The 22,806-nt window shown below is 42.1% G+C and overlaps 1 protein-coding gene across 9 annotated transcripts in view; it reads right to left on the bottom strand.

Moving 5' to 3' along the window:
- The window catches only part of LOC100760567 (transmembrane protein 19), a 60,105-nt gene that overhangs the window by 15,179 nt on the left and 22,120 nt on the right, over nucleotides 1-22,806 (bottom strand). For 5 of the 9 annotated variants that reach the window (XM_027392387.2, XM_027392388.2, XM_027392382.2 and 2 more), the window contains 5 exons: nucleotides 20,576-20,689; nucleotides 11,367-11,504; nucleotides 10,064-10,318; nucleotides 7,542-7,751; nucleotides 4,632-5,945 (listed from right to left, as the gene is read on the bottom strand). In XM_027392387.2, coding sequence (XP_027248188.1) covers nucleotides 5,782-5,945; nucleotides 7,542-7,751; nucleotides 10,064-10,318; nucleotides 11,367-11,504; nucleotides 20,576-20,689 — 881 coding nt within the window. In that variant the 3' untranslated portion in view covers nucleotides 4,632-5,781. Of the gene's footprint in view, nucleotides 1-3,964; nucleotides 4,151-4,631; nucleotides 5,946-6,578; nucleotides 6,696-7,541; nucleotides 7,752-10,063; nucleotides 10,319-11,366; nucleotides 11,505-20,575; nucleotides 20,690-22,806 lie in introns of those variants that run through there. The other 4 variants (XM_027392383.2, XM_035450909.1, XM_027392385.2 and 1 more) reach the window with 3 other exon arrangements.

The following is a 22,806-nucleotide window of genomic DNA, read 5'->3' as shown; positions in this document are numbered from 1 at the left end:
TGTGACTAGTGATTTAGTCTTCTCACTATTGACTTTTAGATTTTCTGCTTCTTCATAATTCCATCTTGGTTTGTTGTCTGTTCCTAGGAATCTTTTGACTTTTTTATTAACCTAATTTATTGTTATAGAATTTAGATATTTTGGCCAGGTGGTGGTGGCTTGCACACCTTTAATCCCAGCACTTGGTGAAAAGTTCAGGCATTCTGCTGGCCTGCCTCTGTTATCTGGCCGGAATCCACTCAGGCAGTACCCTGGTCAGCCCAGGGTTCCATGGGAACTAAGTCTACACGCAAGTGTAGAGGACCCCTTTAAAAGACAGATCCCTGCCCATTTACTACTCCTCTCTACTCTTCTTTCTATTCTCTCCTCCTCTGCTCTTCTCTTCTCCCACCAACGCGCTCTCTCTCTATGGTGACCGGCCATGGCGGTCAGCCATTAACCCTGTTTCTCTTCTTTCTTAGTCTCTCTACTCTGCCGGGCCTATAATAAACTGGTTAATATGTCTAATAGTCTCCTGTCTCATCTTGCACCTCCTCTTATTTTATTTCTAATTTAAGCAAAAGAATAACACTTGGGAGGCAGAGGCAGGTGGATCTCTTGGAGTTCAAGGCCAGCTTGGTCCTCAGAGTTTGAGTTCCAGGACAGTCTCCAAATCTGCAGAGAAACCCTGTCTTTAAAAACAACAACAACAACAACAAAGATTTTGGATATTTCATTTTTAATTTGTGTGTACACATGAGGATGGTACCCATGGAGACCAGAGATGTCAGATCCCCTGAAGCTGGGTCACCCAGTGTGGGTGCTGGAAACTGAACTTGGGTCCTCTGGAAGAGGAGTATTTATTTACTCTTAACCACTGAACCATCACTCCAACCCTCTGTCTATTGTCATGTTTTTAGTTATTTGTATTTTCTCTCCCCCCTTTTTTTAAGCTAAGGACTTTGTCAATTTTGCTGATATCCTCAAAGACTAGTCCTTTTGTTGTTTTTGTTTTGCTTTAGTTTTTTTTTTTTTCCTAGTTCCTAGAAAGGTTGTTAGCTTGATTTTTGTATCCTCTGGTTTTAAAGTATCTAAGTACCAAGCATTCATTTGGCAATCATGTATTTCCTTAGTGCTACATTTGTTGCATTTCACAAATTTTGTTCCATTCTTTCCATTTTCATTTGTCTGCAGTATTTCCCAGTATTTTGTTACCTCTTCGCTCTATTATTTTAAAATGTGTTGCTTAATTTCTACGTATCTATGTATTTTGAGGCTTGTGTTTATAAGATGGGGTCTCACTATGTAGACCAGGCTGGCCTAGAACTCTCAAGAGGTCTGCATATGCTTTCTAGTGCTGGGATTAAAGGCTGCCACCACCACCTGGCCATCTTTTTCCATCTTTTCAATTTTAGCTTACAGGTGTACTTAGATAAATCAAGCATCTCATGGAAAGACATGATTCGAACTTAAAAACAAAAACTATTAAGTCAATATATGTCTTTTGATCATAGATTTTAATAATTTACGTTTAAGGCAAGAATTGGTAGGGAGATACTGTCATTTAGTTATTTCTGAAGTCTTAAAATACTTTTTTACATTCTCTCTATCTCTCTGTCTCTGTCTCTGTCTCTGTCTCTCTCTCTCTCTCTCTGTGTACTGGTGTGAACATGGAGGTCAGAAGACAACCTGAGGGAATCTGTTGTCTCCTATGTGTGGTTGTTGGAGGGTGCAGTTCTCCATGGTGGAGAAGGTGTGGCAACAGAAGCTTGAATGATCTGCTCTTGTTGCATCCACCTCAGGACACAGGCAGATGAATGCTGAGTGGTCACAGCTTCTACAGTTAAAGCACAGACTGTATGAGACAGTAATTCTGCATGGAAGAACCTTAGGGATACCTCTTACAGAATTGACATTGAGATGATTTTTGTAAGATAACAAGAGGAAGGAAGAGTTCCAGGCTAGTGAGCAGTATACAAAGGGGGCACAAACACCCGAAAACAGATTAGGCTCACTTTGTGAGCGGCACATATCTGTCTTAGCTAGTACCTGGGCAATGGATATGTGAGCTTCCTTAAAAATCTGTGTTCCAGAACTGCACAAGAATATATTGAAAATACTGACATATAACAAGACGTTTGAATGTAAAATTTAACCCTAAGGCAATAAGACACAACCTTAAAACAATATGACATTTTAAAAAGAATCTTTCAGGTTTTTTTTTTATTATTTTATTTTAAATCAGGGTCACACCATGCAGCCCTGGCTGTTCTGGTACTGTCTATGTAGAACTCACAGAGATCCCCCTGCCTCTGTCTCCAGAGTGCTGAAATGAAAGGTGTATACTACCACATCCCTGGCCTCTTAGTTCTATCACCAATGGTCTAAAACATTTCAAAGAGTATTTCAAGGGGCTGAGAGGTGGCTCAGTGGTTAAGAGTGTTTGCTGTTGTTCCAGAGGACTCAAGTTCAGTTCCCAGCAGTCACAGAGGGTATCTCATCATGCCTGTAACTCTAGCTCCAGGGGCTCAGATACCCTTTTTTGTCCTCTGCACTCAGGTGCACAGAAACACACAGACACATAGCAAAAACAAAACAAATCTTTAAAAAGAGTGTCTGCAAATGGATGAAACTAGAAGAAACCACTCTGAGTGAGGTAACCCAGTCACAAAAAGACAAACATGGTATGTACTCACTCATATATGGATTTTAGACATAAAGGATTACCAGCCTGCAGCCCAGGCTGCCAGAAAGGCTGGTAAACAAGGAGGAACCTAAGACAGACATACATGGTCTCCTGGAGAAGGGGAAAGGGACAAGATCCCCTGAGCAAATTGGGAGCATGGGGGGAGGGGGGAGGGAGCTAGGAGAAAGAGAAGGGGAGGAGAGGAGTGAGGAGGATATAAGGAAGCAGGAAGGTTGTGTAGGGGGAAGAATAGAGGAGAGCAAAATAAGAGATACCATCAGAGAGGGAGTCAGTATAGGTTTAAAGAGAAATCAGTCACTAGGGAAATGTCCAGAGACCTACAAGGATAACATCAACTAACAACCTTAAATGCCCTCCCCTGATAATGAGATTGATGACTACCTTATATGCCATCTTAGAGCCTTCATCCAGCAGCTGATGGACACAGAAGCAGATATCCACAGCTAAACACTGAGTTGAACTGGAATCCAGTTGCATCAATGGAGGAGTGATGAGCAAAGGGGTCAAGACCAGGCTGGAGAAACCCACAGATACAGCTGACCTGAACAAGGGGGAGCTCATGGACTTCAGACTGATAGCTGGAAAACCAGGATAGGACTGATCCAGACCCCCTGAAGGAGGATGTCAGTGAGGAGGCCTTGGAAATCTATGGGACCTCTGGTAGTAGTCAGTACTTATCCCTAGCATACAAATGGACTTTGGGAGCCCACTCCACATAGAGGGATACTCTCTCAGCCTTGACACGCAGGTGAAGGCCCTGCTCCAAATGATATGACAGACTCTGAAGATCCCCCAGGGAGGGTGAGGCCTTCCATGGTGAGCAGAAATGGTATGGGATAGGGTGTTGGGGCAGGGCAGGGGAGGAGGGGAGGGAAAGGAAACTGGGATTGACATGTAAAGCAAGCATGTTTCTAATTTAAATTAAAAAATTGGAAGAGAAAAAAATAAGAGTGTCCAGATTTATAAAATTTTAGAGCCCAACCCTTTAGATAAACAGGAGAATGGACATTCTGTGTCGGCAGAAGAAAAAGCCCAGAAACCCTGCCTTGCCAGTCTGTCATTACTCCTACAGTAAGTGCCTGACTCATTAGTTTCACACTCATTAGTATTGTTTCACACAACTGAGAAATGTTGGAATCATTACAGCCCTTAGAAATTCAGGTAGCCAAACTGGTATTTCTTGTCCAGCCTCCCCCTTGCCCCAGGACTACACTCCCAAGTCAATCAAATTAACTCAACAAATACTTGCTGAATTATTCTGTATTATTGAGATATTCAGGACCTCTTGGAGTTAAGCCAACACTCTGTAAGCAGATTAAATGATTAAGCTGCACATTGCGCCTTTGTTTTTATGGCACGCTGTAATTCATCTGGGATGTGCTTGCTGGGACAGTTCATTCTCATTGTGATGTCACTGGAATGGCAGCCATAACACAAGGAGGACAGATGAACAGGCCCTAGAGTCTGCATGGTGAGAAGGCAGCAGCTGTTCAGACTTCAGGCACGTGACAAAGTTCCAGATACCTTATGTCACCTGACTTTGCACTTTAGCAGACTGGAATGTAACTGAGGTGGGGTTGCCATTCTATAGGCAGTACCCTACATGTACAACAGAGTTGTCAGAAAAGACTCGCATGTGAAGTAGGCCACACACAAGAAGAGCAAGGAACTATCTGACATGCCTGGTCAAAAAGGGGCCTTGGCAACGGTGTCTGAAAATCTGGATACCAGGCTCATGTGCAGAACTTTAAAATCCAGTTACAGGACTACACTACACACAACAGCACTTTCTCTACAACACTTCCAGGTGTTTCCAAGGTATACTGGGGGTGAAAGCTGGTGCTTGCTAATGGCTGAGCTGCTGATTTCAGGACTAAGGGTGTCAATGTTTCATTTTCTTTCCAGATTAGTAGGTTTTAAATCAACACGCTACGACAGTAGACACTACTAGAAATAGTAAGCGGTATTTATTCACTCTGGTAGCAGTTTATCAGGGAATTCTTCCTTGATTTTATCAAGGATGGAAATGGGGAGGGGAAGAAAGGTAAGGAAATCAGATGACGGACATTTTAGGATATATTTAATAAAATAACCTGCTCCTTCAAAACCTTTTCTGTACAAGGTAAGCCACAGCAAAGAATACAGTTACTACTAGCAGAATTCACTGAGGCTACAAAGAGAGGGAATGTGCGACTCAGAAGGGTCATAAGGGGGAAACCACAGCATTTCCAGGCACTTGCAAAACACAGTTCAAAGTTCAAATCAAAGTAAAGAAATAATGACACTAATTTCCCAGTGACTCATTAACTGTCCCACATGGCAGTATGGAATCCAGATTCTTATGTGTATTTCAAAGACATGAATGCATACGGGGTAAGTTACTCTCAGTGCTGGGCATTCAAACCAGGGTACTGTGTGCCTGAGCCAAGTGCTATCACCAAGCTATGGCTGCATCCGGAAGGTGCAAATTTAAATGGTTTCTTTTCATAAATAACAATGTTCTTCACATTTTCTAATGTGATGAAAAGGAAATTTGCTCAAACAATTACATCATTAGCTGGGAGAAAGGAAACCAAATTTGGAGTGGCAATGCCTGTGTTTTTCACAGTTGTGACTAGAAAGATAATGGAGAAGTTCAAGTTAGTATACTCACTGGGGCTTCCAAGTGCATTGGGTCATGTCATTAAAGCAGATATAACTTTGGAACAATTGTCATAGTGGCATGTCTCTATACAAGTGGGAAACATTTTAGACTGTCAACACACTTGGTTTTTAGAAACTGAACAAGATAACATTTTACAGAGATCATCTAGACTTTCAGCTCATATACAACCACAGAGGAAAATAACAGCTCCATTGTTAAAAAAGCCTCATGCGGTAGAAGAAAAACATGCATAACTTTTCTGCACTTTCACCTTTCACTACAAAGACATCAGCTGTGAGAGGAGCTGAAAGGGCAATGTAGAATCCCGCCATATTCCCAAGGATGGTGAAATTATTATTCACTAGGAAAAGAGGAAAAAAAAAAAAAAAACCTTCACATTGAGAATTTGGCTGGACTCACCAGTATCAACCAATTGGGAAGAAAAGAAAGTTCACTCTCTGGGCCAAAACCCCGAGGCAGCTGTTGGGAGCAAGAGGGCGACCAAAACAGAGGAGAACAGGTTCACGGCATTGTTATCCAAGATGGGCTTCCCTGCTATGTGCTTGGTCTCTCGGGCTGGGCTGCTGACCACCAGGCCAGTGCTTTCATCCAGGCCTGAAATGGAAAGGGAGCAAATGACGTGGAACGTACAAGCATTTTTCTCCAGAGGAGAAGGCCTTTGCAAGATTCTCAGTGCCTTGTACAGTGATGTGGGGGACAATGATATGGCATTATATTTAAAGCCCTCGATTATAAAAGACCTTCCTGCAGAGGGGGACTTTACAACACCTCAATGGTGGTCTCTCATATCTCTGGAGTTCTTTAGAAATGGAAGGCCTGGCTTCCCAGTGGTCTCTCTAAGACAATCCTGGGAGGTCTGACAGCTGGGATCACATCAGGGCCCAGTATGGTACTGCTGCAAAGAAGGCTGTTGAGACTCATGCTTCTGCTTCTGCTGTAACGGAAGACTCAATGTGCCATTATTGAGAGCTGCAGCTGGGGGAAGTGATCAAGCCTGCTGTATTCTCATGAACAGGGTGACCACCTTATGAAGAGGCTTCAGGGAGCTGCTGGGCCCTTTGCTCACAAGAGGACACAACAACGAAGGTGCTAGCTTGGATGAAAATAAGCTGTCACTGGATCCTGCCTCTAGTGAGGGCTTGATTGTCTGCCCTTGATAATCCACCTATTCCCAGCATTTTCTAAAACAGCACAAACAGAATAAAACACAGGCACACTAAAACTTACACATGTATATTCTCTTTTTAAGATTGTGTGTGCTTGTGCATGGGTCTGTCTATCTGTAGAAGCAGGTGCAGGTGGAGGCCACAAGAGGAAGTCGGGTGTCTTGGAGCTGAAATAGAGCTATGGACAGCTGGATGTGGGTGCTGTGATCTGGACTTCGATCCTCATGATTGATTGAGCAGTCAACATTCTTAACTGCCGCACCAACAATCCAGTTCTCACATATGAGAAAACACTTAATGGTGACAGCTTAGGGAAGTCCCAGATACTAGGAAGGCTAAGGCAGGAAGAAAGTTTGAGTGCAGGAGTTCAAGGCCAGCCTGGGCAATATAACAAGAGCTGTTTTAGAAACAAATCAATCAAGAGACAAGAACCCGAAGGGCGAGGACAGAAAGTCATGGTAGGGATAATCACCGTGGGGAAGCAGGCCACTCATGTAGTCAGGCCAGTATACTTATCAAATGCACTTGGCAAAAACAAATGAAAGGTGGTACATTAAAATGATCTGACCCAAGTGCCCAGTTTTCCTAGGAATAGATGACAGCTCTTCTGGTGTGCAAGCATACATGCAGATAACTGTATAAATAATAAACAAATAAAATCTTTTAAAAAAGAATAAGGAAACCAAAATTATGGAGGTTTCCCCTATCACTTCCAGCCTTTAGATTACTTTCATTGATACATTTTTTTTCAAGTTTTAAAGTGTAAAGTTTTTCATAATTCTTTCCCATCTCTAAAACAAACAAAACAAAACAAAACAAAACAAAAAACCGAGGCCAGGCTGTGGTGGTGCACACCTTTAATCCCAGCACATGGGAGGCAGAGGCAGGCAGATCTCTGTTAGTTCAAGTCCACCTGGTCTAAAGACCTAGTTCCAGGACAGTTTGGACTTACACAGAGAAACCCTGTCTCAAAAAACAAATAACAAACAAAACAATGAAACCTACAATAAGATGGCTGTCTTACCAGAAAACTGCATTGTTGCCCCTAAGTATGAGTCCACAACTGATCCTAGTAACCCAGCCAGACCTCCAAAGGCAATAATGGGCCACTGCGGAGCAGAGATGTCTAAGTCACTCACAAACACCAACTGTGTGAGGAAGTAGGCCAGGCCCACAAAGGTACCACCGAGGAGACTGGAGGCGAGTCCCACCACTGTGACTCCTCCATTGGTCCCTAAGGGAGAAATGCATACCAAATCTTCTGGTTAGTAACCAACAGATGAGGGGCACCAAGGAAGGCAAAACAAAACAAAAACCCCAATACTGGTACATTCCTAATTAAAATGAATTTAAAGAAAAGAGCACTCTCTTTTTAAAAAATAAAAGAAAGAAAGAAAGAAAGAAAGAAAGAAGGAAAGAAAGAAGGAAAGAAAACCCCCCAAAACCAATCACCTAATAGATAGGGGCTGGAGATATAGTTTATGGTATAGAGTGCTTGCCAGGCATGCATGAGATCCCAGGTTCAAACCCCAGAACCCACCTGTGCCCCCAGGAGACAAAAATCAAAAACCTGATAGGTGAAAGTTACATAACGCATGAATATATGCAAACACTGATTAAAATTTAGCTCATGGGGCCCTCAGCTATCTTCTCAAATACTCCGCATTCTTTAAGGTAAAAGCATTACAAATGCCTCTTTTCTAGCTTTTTAAAAGGATAAAATGTTCTAAGCTGTGTCTAGTCACCAACTCTAGACAACCATACCAGAATCCGCTGTGTCCCACTGTCTCTCTCTCCTCTTTCTAGCCTCTGGTAACTGCCATTCATTCTATCCTCAACTTCTGCAAAGTCAACTTCTTGACCAGGTTATTCATAAGTGAAATCATGCTGTTCTGTCAGAAAGAGTCCTCTAGGCTGGGGAGCTAGCGCAGTGGTGAAGCACTCCGTGAGCATGACGGCTAGTGTTAGTGTGACAGATAGTTTTAACTGTCCTTAACAGAATTTAGAATCCACTGGGAAGTGCCTCAAGGAAAGACTGTCTAGATGAGGCTGGCCTGAGGGCATACCTGTCAGGGATTGTCTTGGTTATGATACCTGAGGCAGGAATACCCATGTCATTCCCTGGGCAGGGATCATGGATTGTACAAGAGTAGAAAAAGCCAGTTGAACACCAAAGGCATGCATTAACATATGGTTCTCTGTCACAGACGGTGGCTGTGACATGACCACCTGCTTCTACTCCTTTGTACCTGGAAGTGTGAGCCAAATCAACCCTAGTTTCTCATGTTTCCTTTGTAGGAGCTTTTTATCATAGCAACGGGAAGGGAAGCTGAGACACTAATGTGTACAAAATCTTGATCCCTAGTATCACAGAAATAAAATAAAAAAGATGATTCTATTTGCATATAAACTATTAACAGCCTCCTTTCCACATACGTTACTCATAATTACTACACTGGGTGGTGATGCACACCTTTGATCCCAGGACTTAGGAGACAGAGGCAGGTAGATCTCAGTGAGTTCGAGGCCAGCCTGACCTACAGAGTTCCAGGACAGGCTCCAAAGCTACACAGAGAAACTCTGTCTCGAAAATCAAAAGAGCCAAATGTAAATTTTAAAAGGCTCTTATGGAAAACATTAACTCAGGAGGTCTTGCTTTGAGTTCGCATTAAGCAAACTCAAAGCAAGACTCATCAGCTGGGGCAGGGGAGATGGCTATTGCTGCAACGCTTTTGCTCTTTACTCTTTTGGCCTTTTTTTGGGAGGCCCACCACCCAGCTCCCAAATAACTCACACATGGAGGCTTATTCTTAGTTATGAACACCTGGCCTTAAACTGGCTTGTTGCTAGCCAGCTTTTCTTAAATTAACCCATCTATCTTTTGCCTCTGGGCTTTTATCTTTCTCTATCTCTGTAACCCTTACTTTCACTCTTACTCTGTGGCTGACTGTGTGGATGAACCCTGACCTCCTTCTCTCCTTGTTCTCTCTTTTTCTCATTTCTCCTTCTTTTTATCCTCCCTGCTTGCCAGCCCCGCCTATCTTTGCTCCTGCCTCACTATTGGCCATTCAGGGCTTTATTAGGACCATCAGGTGTTTTAGACAGGGAAAGAATCACAGCTTCACAGAGTTAAACAAACGCAGTATCAACAAAAGTCACACACCTTAAAATAAAATTGCCAACAGATGGCCCTGTCAGGAAGGTGATGGCCATGTAAGCATAAGAATCTGGGTTTGATTCCCAGAACACAAGTAAAAAGCTGGGCGCAATAACATGTACTTGTAACCCCAGCATTGGTGAGGCAGGTTTGGCCCTTTGGCTTGCTGTCTAGCAGCACAGCCTACTTGGAGAGCACTAGGCCAATGAGAGGCAATATCTCAAAAACAAAGTGGATGGCTTTCTAAGAATTACAGCCAAGTCTAACCTTTGGCTTCAAAATGCATACAGGCACAGGCACACACAGACACAAACAACATAGACATAGACACAGACACACACACACACACACACACACACACACACACACACACACACACACACACTCACCAACTGGAACTTTCTCCCAGGTTGTTATTAGCCAAGGTGAGCTTTTGCTCAGCACTGGGCCAACCTCAGAAGCCCAGGTATCACCAGCAGAACAGGCCAGTGCAGCCAAGAGAGACAAACACATCCAGGAAGCAGTGGGCTGCTTGGCAAAGTCTATGGGCATTTCCCCGGGGCCGTTTTCTATCATGTATAGCAGGGCCAGCTCCGTGGGCACGGCCCCGTTACAGAACACTTGGACCCAATTCCTCTGGCCTCCTGGAGAGAGGTAAGCAGGCAGAGAATAAAAAGAAAAAGAAAACATTCAGTTATAGGACCATATATTTCTAATTTTTAGAAAAGTATAGTAGCTTTAAAAAAATAAAAGTGGCTGGGCAGTGGTGTCGCACGCCTTTAATCCCAGCACTCGGGAGGCAGAGGCAGGCGGATCTCTGTGAGTTCCAGACCAGCCTGGTCTACAATAGCTAGTTCGAGGACAGCCTCCAAAGCCACAGAGAAACCCTGTCTCGAAAAACCAAATAAATAAATAAATAAAAAGTGGCAAGGTGTCTTTATCCACATTTTACACTGTTATTGACAAAACCAGAATACATAATAACAGACTTGCACTAAAAATCTGCAGTTACTGGATCTCTGTGAGTTCGGGGCCAGCTTGGTCTATGAACTGAATTCCAGGACAGCCAGGGCTACACAGAGAAACCCTGTATTGAAAAATCAAAACAGCTGGGCAGTGGTGGCACACGCTTTAGTCCCAGCACTGGGAGGCAGAGTCAGGCGGATCTCTGTGAGTTGGAGACCAGCCTGATCTAAAGAGTTAATTCCAGGACAGTCTCCAAAGCCACAGAGAAACCCTGTCTTGAAAAAAAGCAAAAACAAACAAAAAACCCAACAACAAGAAATCAAAACACAACAAAACAACCCCCCCAAAAAAACCCAAACCAAAACAGAACAAAACCAAAACAAAACAACAACAAAAAACTGCAGTTACTTGTTATTGGGCAAAAGAAATAAGGAATTGAATTAAGCTACAAAGATAATCCTCAGGGGGCTGGAAAGATGGGTCATAGGTTAAGAGCACAGGCTGCTCTTCCAGAGGTCCTGAGTTCAATACCAGCAACCACACAGTGGCTCACAACCATCTGTAATGAGATCTGATGTATTACATAATAAGTAAATCTGAAAAGAATAAAACAACTTTAAAATCCAGAAGTAATCCTCAGTATGATTCACCTGTTCTTACAGCCTGACCCCTTCTGATCAAAAGCTCACGTTAGGAAGTACTGATGTCAAAGGTAATGAGTTTTACCTTCCTTATACTCCGAATCTAGACGCTTCTTCACTTCCCCTTTCCATTTAGTGAGTTTAGAAGATGAGAGGAAAAACATCAGCAAAGAGGTAAAAAAGCTGAAATTTGCAATGGTTAAGATAAATCCAACCACCAGCCCTGGAAGAAACATACAGAAGCACATAATTAGACCTAATCCAGGAACTGATGTTTTAAACAAACAAACAAACAAACAAACAAACAAAAAACCCGGATCTTTTCAAATCAAAATCTGACATAAGTTTCTAACACGTCTTCATGATTCCAACTCAGGTACTACTAAGCAGCGAACTGAAGGCCATTTCAACTGATAGTTTTCAACCATATTTTGATCTCTTTTCAGACAATGATATAAGATCATCTTAAGGCAAACTTCTTATACTTGATTTGAAGATGAGAAATATTTAATCATTAGGTCATAAACATTATACCCAGTCAGAACAGAGAGTAAATCTGTTTTGCAAGTTTCTATCTTTTGCATTTCCTCGTTCATATCTTGGGATTTTTCCTTTAAAATGTCAAGTCAAAAGAAGATAAATTTCAAGCCTTTCAAGAACTTTTATGACTGTGATTTTAGATTTGTATACTTCTCTCTGGTTTTGGGCAGTCCTTCAGTTTTCAGATGGTGACTGATTTCAAGGAAGCATATAAAACCCGTGCCCATAATCCCAGCTGTCCAGAAGACTGAGGCAGGAGGATGTCTGGGGCCTAGGAGCTTGAGGCCAGTCTGTGCAACATAAAATCTCATGCAAACAAGTAAGCAAACACGCTTGGAGAGGATGCCCTGCACCCTGAGGAGCTAGATGTCCAGGATGAATGAATTGTCTGGGGTTGCATACTCCTGTGCCTCAAGTATCTCCTCACTGGTGTCACCGATATTACCACTGTTGTCCTAGGGAGAGGATCCTCTGACCTGTAGACTTATATTGTTTCCCAGAGTTTGTGCTCATCAAAATAGCTTCTAATGATAATGTGACTTCTCACATGGACTAACTACAAAAACAGGGCATGCCTGAACATAAGTTTTATGTTCTCACCCACCGGGTAGTTCCACATTTTAGATGAAATGGTAATTAATCTCTAAGTCAAAGGATAACATTCAGCTTTTCTCAGCTCTCATCAATTCAGAAGTGAGGCTTCTATTTCAGGAAGATGAGACAGAGCTGAACTCGGTGATGGAAGTGGATAAGACCACACTTGCAGGGATGGTTATGCTGCCTCTGGCCTTTCCCGACTTCTCACCCTGCCTGTACCTCACAAACAAATGGAAATTTTGAGGAAGCATTTGAACCCACTGCATTTACTGTTACCAATATCACAATATCCTGAATGCCCAGAATTGTGCCTGGCACACCTGGTCCCCTCACTGGGTATTTACTGAAAATGAAGGGAGAAATGGTCATTCATTAAGTCGAATTATCTAGAAAGATGAAATTAAATTGAAACTTGCCAAGTCAAAGACTGAATAAACTGCCCATAACTAGATGGAACTAACAACTGGACAATATGCTAATGACTGGACAGTACTTCCTTGGAATAAGTCCCCATACTGAGTCCTAGCCTTCCCCCACACCATCCTGAGGCTTCTTTTTCAGTGTGAACTTTACGCTCTGTGTCAGCTCCACACACTGAAGTATTTCTGTGTTATGAAGGGCTCTACATACCTGGATCTTCTGTAACTCTTACCTCTTAATCACAAGGGCACTAAAAGCATGATATGGCAAACCTTAATAAAACTCTACAGGAATGCCAGCAGTAACAGTGGAAGGGAAATGGTACACTTCCTTCCTAAACTTACTTTGTGCCAGTCGTTATCCAAGGAACATAGAGGACTCTGGAGCTTTCCCTCCCACAGTACACTGTGACAGTTGTTACACAAGCCCTCAGGGTGGACTGAAGCCTTGTTCTCAGGAAGCTTATGATACTAAATACTGAATATCTGACAACAGGTAAAGACATTTCACTTTCCTCTTTTATTTCATTAAGGAAAGCAAGAATAATGTCAAAGAAAGCTATCAAGAGCAAATGGAAGGGATCCAAAGATGTTTAAAATTTTTTTATATATTCTCAAGGAAAGGCATTGGCCAATACCTCTTAAGTTTAAGTTCCATAAACTTAATATGGAAATATATTTGGCTATGAGATTTACTTAAAAATAAAAACCACACCCCGACACAAGTTCTAGGTAGAATTGTAACAATTCTTTTTATAAACACAAAGGAAGAGAAAGACACCATAGAATGGAAAGAAGAGGGTTACTACTTCATAAGATGCAATGAACATCTACAATAGTTTTCCAGCACATTGAAGCATTCTGGGGTTTTATGTCTTAACCTGTCTTCATTTCGTAGTTGCTCCTTACAAATATGCCAATTATGAACAGATTTTACCATCTTGAGTCTGAGTGCCAGGAAGATCAAAAGTCAAAATTTTTATCTTGATATTACAGTTTTAATTTTAAAAAATGCTGTTTAGAACAAATTGCCCAACAAAATACATAGGGGCAACAACAAAACAAAAAGCCAAGCAGCAATACATAATTACAGTAATATGTAGTTATTCACATATGGGAAGTATGTTTAAGGATGGTTTCTAGGGTGTACTTGCTCTGTAGGTCTCCTCAATAATTAAATTGACCTAGACCAGCATTATGAAAACTAAGAGTACTACATCAGGAGTGCACATTCACCATTTTGCTATTCCTAAAGGCAATCAAGTGAAAGGAATATCATCAAATAGGATATACACATCCTACATTACTTCCACAAACTACCAATGGCATCTACAAGATGTGCCAATTTCCCAGAACTGTACTACCACCCACCAGCAAAGGAAGGATGGGGTTAAAGGCCATGGCCCCAAACTGAATTGCTGGAGACCACTGTTGTTTTGCAGCAACATAGCACAGCGTGAAGATACTGATACCCGAGAAGAGAAGGATGCACAAGGTAGGTCAAGGCCTACAAAACTAACCTTCAGACATACATACACTGCTGTCTTTAGAGAGAGACATTCATCTCATTGTACCAGGGAGAAGTCCTTGAAAATACTTAGTGTAGTTAACAATATAACGAATGCATATATCATATATAGAATGTGTCTTTTTTGTGCAATTTATTTGCCATATCTTTCTGTTAAACTTTTGTGGATCTGCAACTTTCAGAAATGAGAAAGGGAAAACAAAACAAACAAAAAACCTTTCACCATGTTCCCGATTCCCCAAAGTTAAGAAAATATATTTATCCTAGGAAAGGTCTCAATACCCACAAACCCACAGATACCAGATCCGGCCCCAAGAGCCAGACTGTCTGGATTTTTGTGCTGTGGTAGTGATAATTCAGAATAATCATGATGGACTCTTTATCCAGTAATCTCAACCTAGCAAAGGCAACCACAGGAAGCATCCTCATACTCTCCATGTTGTCTCCTCTGGTTGAGAGGAAATGTTACTGTTTTCAAGCCACTGTATGTGCTCATGACCTGGGGATTGCTGATAATCAGTTGTGTCTCAGGCCAAGGAGATTTAAACTGGACCGGTTTCCTATTGTATCTGGGAGGTTCGCTGTGCTGTGACTCAAGGTTGTTTATCTGTGTACGGTTTCCAATCTCCTTCAGAAGGTGTTCATGTTGCTTGTGAGCTACAGTTTCAGAAAGTTGTTTGGCTTTGTTCTCTCCAATGCTGAGTGCACTAAGTTTCAGCAGGGTTTTATGTCCTTTTCCAAGGGTTGTTATGATTAAAATGAAGGTATGGGGGGGGGTGATCTACTCTACACACCACTGAAGGCATTTCTTTTAGTTCATTATGCCATAAATCAAGCATCTGCAACCTCATCGAGTAAACTGATCAGTGAATTTTCACTGAGAGTCAGCATCGTGAGATTTCCTAGAAAGCCCCACTCTGCTGGAGTGGTAAGTGGATGGAGGGAGGGACTGCAATTTGTTACTGTATGACAAAGCTTTGTTAGTTGAGGCATCTCTTTGACAGATGGTGGAAGAGTATGTATAGACCTCTTTGAAAACTCAAAGCACGTTGAATTCTCCTCCCAGCAATTTGTTAAGCTCCCCAATTATGTTGGACTTTTTTCTGGATTTGGCCATTTGATGCCCTGATTGGAGAGTATTGACATCTTTCTTTCCATCTCTGTCTTCTTTCCCTTTGGTTTTCATGTTCTTTTTCTTTGCTTTCTTTCCCCAAACCTCCAGAGGCTCCTACCTCCTTTACTTTTCCCTGGAAGATAGTACTTTGGGATCTTTCTCAGAAAGTTTTGACTTGAAGAAATAATCAGCTTGGAGTCACATCCATCTGTTTTATGCTGGATATTTCTAGTAGCTCATTTTGAATGGTGCCAGTCAGTCGTGATTCATTCGAATTCTTAGGTGAACAACAGTTCAGAGCTTCAAAATTCCACCATGGCCAGGAGAGGAGAGTAGTCTTCCCAGCCTGTGCCCCAGGGGGTGTCTCCTCCCCCAGAGTTGAGAATGAGGTAAGTACCCCTTGATGCCCAGCAGTGGGGTGTCAGACCAGATGGGACCCCAGGAAGGCTTTTCAAGTACTTGAGGGCTGGTGAGATGGTTCATTGGAGAAGTCACTTGATGACCTGGGCTTGACCCCTAGGGACTGGCATGCTTGGTGGAGAGCTGACTCCCAAAGGTTGTCCTCTCAACTCCACGTGTGTGTACTCATTACCTTCTCTAACAACAGATAAATAAACAAATAAATAGATAGAGAGGAAAGAATTTCAAGGCACTGACCATTCTTCCTCTAAGTCAAGGATAGGAAACACCAAGGCAAAGGCACATGAAAAAGTGTGGTAGTTTGAATAAAAAGGCACCCATAGGTCCATAGGGAATAGCACTATTAGGTGTGGCTTTGCTGGAGAAAGTATGTCACTAGGGGTGGACTTTGAGGTCTTAGAAATGCAAACCTAGCCAGGATATCACTGTCACTTCTTGCTGCCTGTGGAGTCAGATGTAGAACTCTTAGCTACCTCTCTGGCACCATGTCTGCCTGCATGCCGCCAAGCTTCCCACCATGATGATAAACAAACAAACAAAAAAATGGACAAAGCCCTGGTTTTGAGTCCCAGCATCACATAAACTGTGTCCCGGCACTGTGAGGTGGAAGCAGGAGGACCTTAAGCTATCCTCTACTCTATAGAATGAAGACCTGCTTCAGCTGCATGAGGCCCTGCCTCAGGGGGCTGGAGAGATGGTGCAGAAGTAAAGCACTGCTCTACTGCTCTCCAGAGGACAAAATTCAGTCCCTAGACCCACATCAGGCAGCTCACAACCATCTGTAACTCCAGATCAGGGGATCCAACGCCTGTACATCCTTGGCCTCAGGAAGCACCTGCACTGAGGTGCAGATACCCACATGGAGACAGACAGATAGATAGACCGACAGACACAGACACACACACACCTATCTATACATAATTAACAATAATAAAAGTAAACCTTAAAATAGTTCAAGTGTGGTAGCTCAAGCCTGGAATCCCAGGACTGGAGAAGCTGAGGCTCTTTTGTTTGTTTGTTTGGTTTTTGTTTTGTTTTTTGTTTTTTTGTTTTTGTTTTTGTTTTTTTGAGGCAGGGTTTCTCTGTGGCTTTGGAGGCTATCCTGGAACTCACTCTGTGGACCAGGCTGGCCTCAAACTCACAGAGATTCTCCTGCCTCTGCCTCCTGAGTGCTGGGATTAAAGGCGTGCACATTGTGCCACCAACGACCGGCAAAGCTGAGGCTTTATCATGAGTTCAAGGCCAGCCCTGGGGGGAACAATAACAAAACCACCTAGCACCATGACAGCACATGCTAGGGCTCTTCCCATGGCCTCATTAAGGTACCAGGCCAGTGAGTTTCCCTGGTATTTCTATTCCATTAATTTTGTGATATATCCTCCAGGTTAGACACTGGAACCCTCAGGGGAAACATGGCGCAGGCACAGTATTTATTCAAGTGGACCCTGACTGCTTTTAGTGCTTGTTCTGTGAACAACCACACTATCTTACCTCTCTGAGGGTCGTCACAGACAGAGGGGTATAGTAGGAAATTACCAATACGGAGTCAGGTAGAAATATAAGGGTATTTAATAGGGAAAAGCCTTACTTACAGAGCGAACCAGCCAGCCGGTGGTAGTCTGTACAGCAAGCAGCAAAGAGAAACCTCTCAACAAGGACAAATGACAGGTATTCTACTAAGGTATATCTTATAAACTAAATAGAAACCTCCCAAAGGAAAGGGAAGTGTTTTGCTTTTATCTTCACAGGAAAACTCATCTTCAGAAGGCAAAGGACACTACATGGGTAGATACTTAAGAAGAAAAGGTAGCTATAACCATCAAATAGAAGGAATGTGCCATACGGTAAACTTTACAGCTGTCTCTCAAAAAACTCTATTTCTCTTTATTTCCTAGTCCCTATTCAATTAAACCAATGCTGGATTTAGAGGTGGATTTGGCTTTCCTCCTCTAAAATCCAAGCATTTTATTTAACTAAGCTTTAGTGTTTCTGTGTTGTATCAATAAGCCAATTGATGTAATACAGAATAAAAAAAAAAGAATTTGGGGACTGTCTTTGTCTTTTCTTGGATCTTTCTCTCAAGGTGTACACCCTTTCATAATTGTTATGCTCTCATGGTTACATTCCCTAGCATGTGTACATACACAAGCAAACATTTCTCTGCTAACTGTTTATGTTTGAGTCCCACACAGCCAATAAAGACCTGCCTGACAGCAATCCCTGGACACCCTGGAAAGAAAATGGGCCACACCTCCTCGACTGCACTGGATCCAACTTGCTCCATTTCAACTGACATTCCGGCCAGAGGTTCGGGTACTGACTTCAATCAAGTTGAGGATTTCAAGCGAGATCTTCAATCAAGTGAATCCCATCTAACATGGACTGGATACTAACATTTTCTTTCTACAGGACCCCACATGACTATCCCCCATTTCAGCAGGAAGTAACTTGGAGAATGCTACGCCCCCTTTCCCCATTGTTGTCACTTAGGATAGTGTATATACCTAGTTAGGAATAGCTTCCTATTGTTTATGGTTCGGTTTGGAAGGAGGTGTTCAGGCTTGGACACCTCTTTCAGATGACTTTAGGGTTTAGTTAAAATAGATAGTTAGGAGGTGACATAAGCAGATTGTTGTATCTTCTTATATTTTACCTTTATACTGTTAAGTTTTAATCCTCTTTTAGACTAAAAGGGGAATTGTAGGGGAAGCTGTAGCCACGCCTTCTTAGGGGCTGGCTACAGGAGTACCTGGGTAGGCTTGTGAGGGCGTGGTGAGAGTGAGTAGGGGGTCTGCGTTTCGGGTTCGCTTTCTCTTTGCTGCTTGCTGTACAGACTACCACCGGCTGGCTGGTTCGCTCTGTAAGTAAGGCTTTTCCCTATTAAATACCCTTATATTTCTACCTGACTCTGTATTGGTAATTTCCTACCATAGAGGGGACAGTGTTGACAGTGCAATAGGGGCTGGTGACCAGCAGCATTCTGAAGGCTGGGTAGGTGACCTCAAGAAAGGCTAGCATGAATAATCTTCATCCTATGGGAAGTATTTAGGGGACCACATGCCTTGGTGCCTTGAATGCTTGGTGGCTGTGGACATTCTTTTTCTTTTCTTTCTTTCTTTCTTTCTTTTTTTTTTTTTTTTTTTTTTTGGTTTTTCGAGACAGGGTTTCTCTGTGGCTTTGGAGGCTGTCCTGGAACTAGCTCTTATAGACCAGGCTGGTCTTGAACTCACAGAGATCCACCTGCCTCTGCCTCCTGAGTGCTGGGATTAAAGGTATGCGCCACCACCGCCCAGCTGGACATTCTTTTTCTATGCACATCATGTTGGTTTTTTGATCTGAGGCTAGAAATCCCCTGCTTTGAGACAAAACTGGAGGACACCAGCCTGAATGGACCTGCTTAGCCCTAACATTTCTCTGGCTTTCTCTCTCACTGCTTTCCCTGTCCTTATTACCACTTGCCTGACTGAGCTGTACCTTCTGACTCTAAAACAAGTTGGACCCACATGTTAGGGTTTATGCCCTTGTTACTCTGTCAGCCCAGAATTGCTTCTCAACATTCCCATTGCTGGCTTCTCTGGGTCATAGTTCCAGATTGTCTTCTTAGAGAAAAGCATAGGACCATATCTAGGGTGGGATAATTGCCTGTAGCTTCTAACATATATGCTTTATTATACTTTCATTTTTTTCCACATAAACTTCATACTGTCTGATAAGTTTACATACATTTCATTTATTTACTATCTAATGATCCCCCAGCCACAAACAGTAAAAGTTCCTGGGAGGCTGAAGCAGGAAGATTCCATGCCTGAGACAGTGTCTCAAAAACAAAATGAAGTAAACAAAAAGTAAAGTAAAATAAATGACCCAAGAGAACTGAAGCATTGTGCTTGGTCAGTTTTATTCTGTTTCTGGAGCAGTGGCACAAAGTAGTAAGTGCTCAAAAAATAAAAAAATAACAGTTGGTGGCTCACGCCTTTAATCCCAACATTCAGGAGGCAAAGGCAGGTAGATCTCTGTGAGTTTGAGGCCAGCCTAGTTCCAGGACAGGCTCCAAAGCTACAGAGGAAACCCTGTTTCTGAATAAAAATAAATAAAATAAAGAATAACATAAAAGCCTATGCCCAATTCAGTTCTAAAAAGCCACCTAGAACAATAGGTTTGAACCAAGCTGTTTGTGATCACTGGTAGCAATTTCCAAGAGTTATTTTTCTGTCTCTTCCATTTTATACCTAGAAGGAGTGTTCTAGTAATTCTGCAAGTAGGAGACCACACCAAGTACAAAAGAGCCAAGGTCAAGGACCACAGAGGGCAATCCTGTTGGCCTATTCACATGGATTACAAACTGGCAAGGCTATCTGTCTCTGCAGTTCCACAGAATGGAAATGCTGAATCACCGAGATGCACAATGTTGAAATTCAGTCAGTTCAGTCACAGCCAGCCCTAGTGGAGCACACCTTTATTCCTAGTACTACGGAGGCAAAGGCAGGCAGATCTCTGTGAGTTCAGGGTCAGCCTGGTCTATATAGTGAGTTCCAAGACAGCTATGCCTACATAGTGAGACCCTATCTTTCAAAAAGTTTAAAAAAAAATAAATTCATAGTCAGAATTCAGAAAACATGAGATTAAATAACATATTTACGATATAAGTATTTTAAGCATTCAAAATTAAAACATACCTCCTAAAGCCCCACTGTGATCTAGACTTTTCTTTTTAAAGCCATTACAGGCAATCATAACAGGAACAACAATGGAGAAAAGCCAACGCCAAGGAGAAACAGGCCGCAAGTTACCTGGAAAGTTACAGAGGCAGAGAAATGGGTTGTAAGTTACCTGGAAAATTATAAACATGGAAAACAGTGTGACTTCTGCATAGGTTAGTCTCCTAAAAATTTATTGATGAAATATTTAAAAAATTTTATACAATATACTCTGATATTCCCATCTCTCATTGTATTCTGTCAGTCTCTAAAAACAAACACAAATGAAAATAAAAATGAACCAAAAAAAAAAATGAGACAAAAGAATGCCAAAATGAGATAAAAAAGACCACAAGAATACCATGGAATTCATTTTGTTAGCCGACTCCTCTGAGGCATTGGGCCTGCCCTGTAGTATGGTTGATATATGCAGTGAAACGCCATTGGGGAAAACTGATTTTCCCTTTGCTAGCAGGTACCAAACTGCAAAGAGATTCTTGGCTCTTGGCTTGGACAACAGGTGGCTTGACTCTTGCATAGGTCACTCTTTTTTTTTTTTTTTTTTTTTTTGGTTTTTCGAAACAGGGTTTCTCTGTGTAGCTTTGGAGCCTACCCTGGCACTCACTCTGGAGACCAGGCTGGCCTTGAACTCACAGAGATCTGCCTGCCTCTGCCTCCCAAGTACTGAGATTAAAAGCGAGTGCTGGGATTAGGTGTGCACCACCTAGCCCGGCGTAGGTCACTCTTAACATTAAGCTTTCATAAAGTGAGTTCTGGGTTAAAATACTATCCTAAGTAGAGAAACTGATGAAGTCTCCCAAGGAAAATATTTATGTTCAGACTTGAATACTGTCAGAGGAACAATCTTCCTGGGGTGAGGCCCACTCTGCTATGTTCAAGTGTCGAAAACCATTTACAGCTTCTTATGATAATATCACACACATGAGTATCTGGAGATAGGAAATAAATCACTGGCTCCTTAATTTTTATTTTTTTTAAAAAGGAGGCATATATTAAATTTGAGACAAACTTATTAGCATCTAATTATTTCTCTCTTTCAAAGAGATTATTTTAATAATATTCTGACAGACAACAAGTCAATTTACCCAAAGACCACAAAACCCAAAGCTGTTTTGTTTGGCTGACACTGAATCTTTAAATCTTTTGAGTTAATATTAAAAGTTAGGGGGCTGGAGAAATGGCTCAGAGGTTAAGAGCACTGACTGCTCTTCCTGAGGTCCTGAGTTCAATTCCCAGCAACCACATGGTGGCTCACAACCATCCGTTATGAGATCTGATACCCTCTTCTGGTGTGCAGATATACATAGAAGCAGAATGTTGTATACATAATAAATAAATAAAATCTTAAAAAAAAAAGTTAGAAGATTTGATGTGAAAGTTCTGGTTCTTCATTTTGTTTAAGCTAGATACTCTGGCACACATGGCAGAACTAACTGAAGGCCAAGAAACAGGGGTCATCTCCTTCACACAGGCCATGGAGTTACCACCGTATTTGATCACCTTCTGATAAACACTATGACTGAGGGATTTCTTTATCCTAAGGAAAAACATGGAACTAATGCTTACAGTCACATTTCTGTCAAAAAAATGAGGAAAGGGCTAAGTGTACTGGCATGGGCCTGTAAACCCAGCACTCAAGAGACAGACACAGGAGGATCACAAGTCCAAGGCCAGGTCTACACAATGAATTCCAGGCCATCCGGGGCTATTTCAAAAGAAGCCCTATCTCAAAAGCCAAATAAGAAACAACAAAACCAGGAAATAGAAAATTAAAAATCCAAGAGGGCCAACTGATCAACAAAACATAGGAAAAATCTTATTCCGGGAAGTGAAGCTATAGCTTCATTCATTTGCATTCCATGTTTGACCCTAGTGGAAGAGACCAGTTTAGAAATCCTAGTTTATTATACTTTCTTTCTTTTTAAAAATATTGTATGTGCATTGGTGTTTTGCCATGGGTGTCGGGTCCCCTGGAACTGGAATTACAAACATTTGTGAGTTTCCATGTGGGTGCTGGAACTGAACCCTGGTCCTCTAGAAGAGCAGTCAGTGCTCTCAACAGCTGAGCCATTTCTCCTGTCCCTGGCTTGTTCTACTTATTTATATAAGCATGTTCTTGTTTCCTTCCCCTCCATACCTCCTCCACAGCGTATCTTTATGAATGAACAGTCTCTCTCTGCTAAAGGACC

The sequence above is a fragment of the Cricetulus griseus genome, assembly GCF_003668045.3.
Source record: "Cricetulus griseus strain 17A/GY chromosome 1 unlocalized genomic scaffold, alternate assembly CriGri-PICRH-1.0 chr1_0, whole genome shotgun sequence".
In the NCBI taxonomy this organism is placed as follows: domain Eukaryota; kingdom Metazoa; phylum Chordata; class Mammalia; order Rodentia; family Cricetidae; genus Cricetulus; species Cricetulus griseus.
This window is presented reverse-complemented; position numbering and strand designations above follow the sequence as displayed.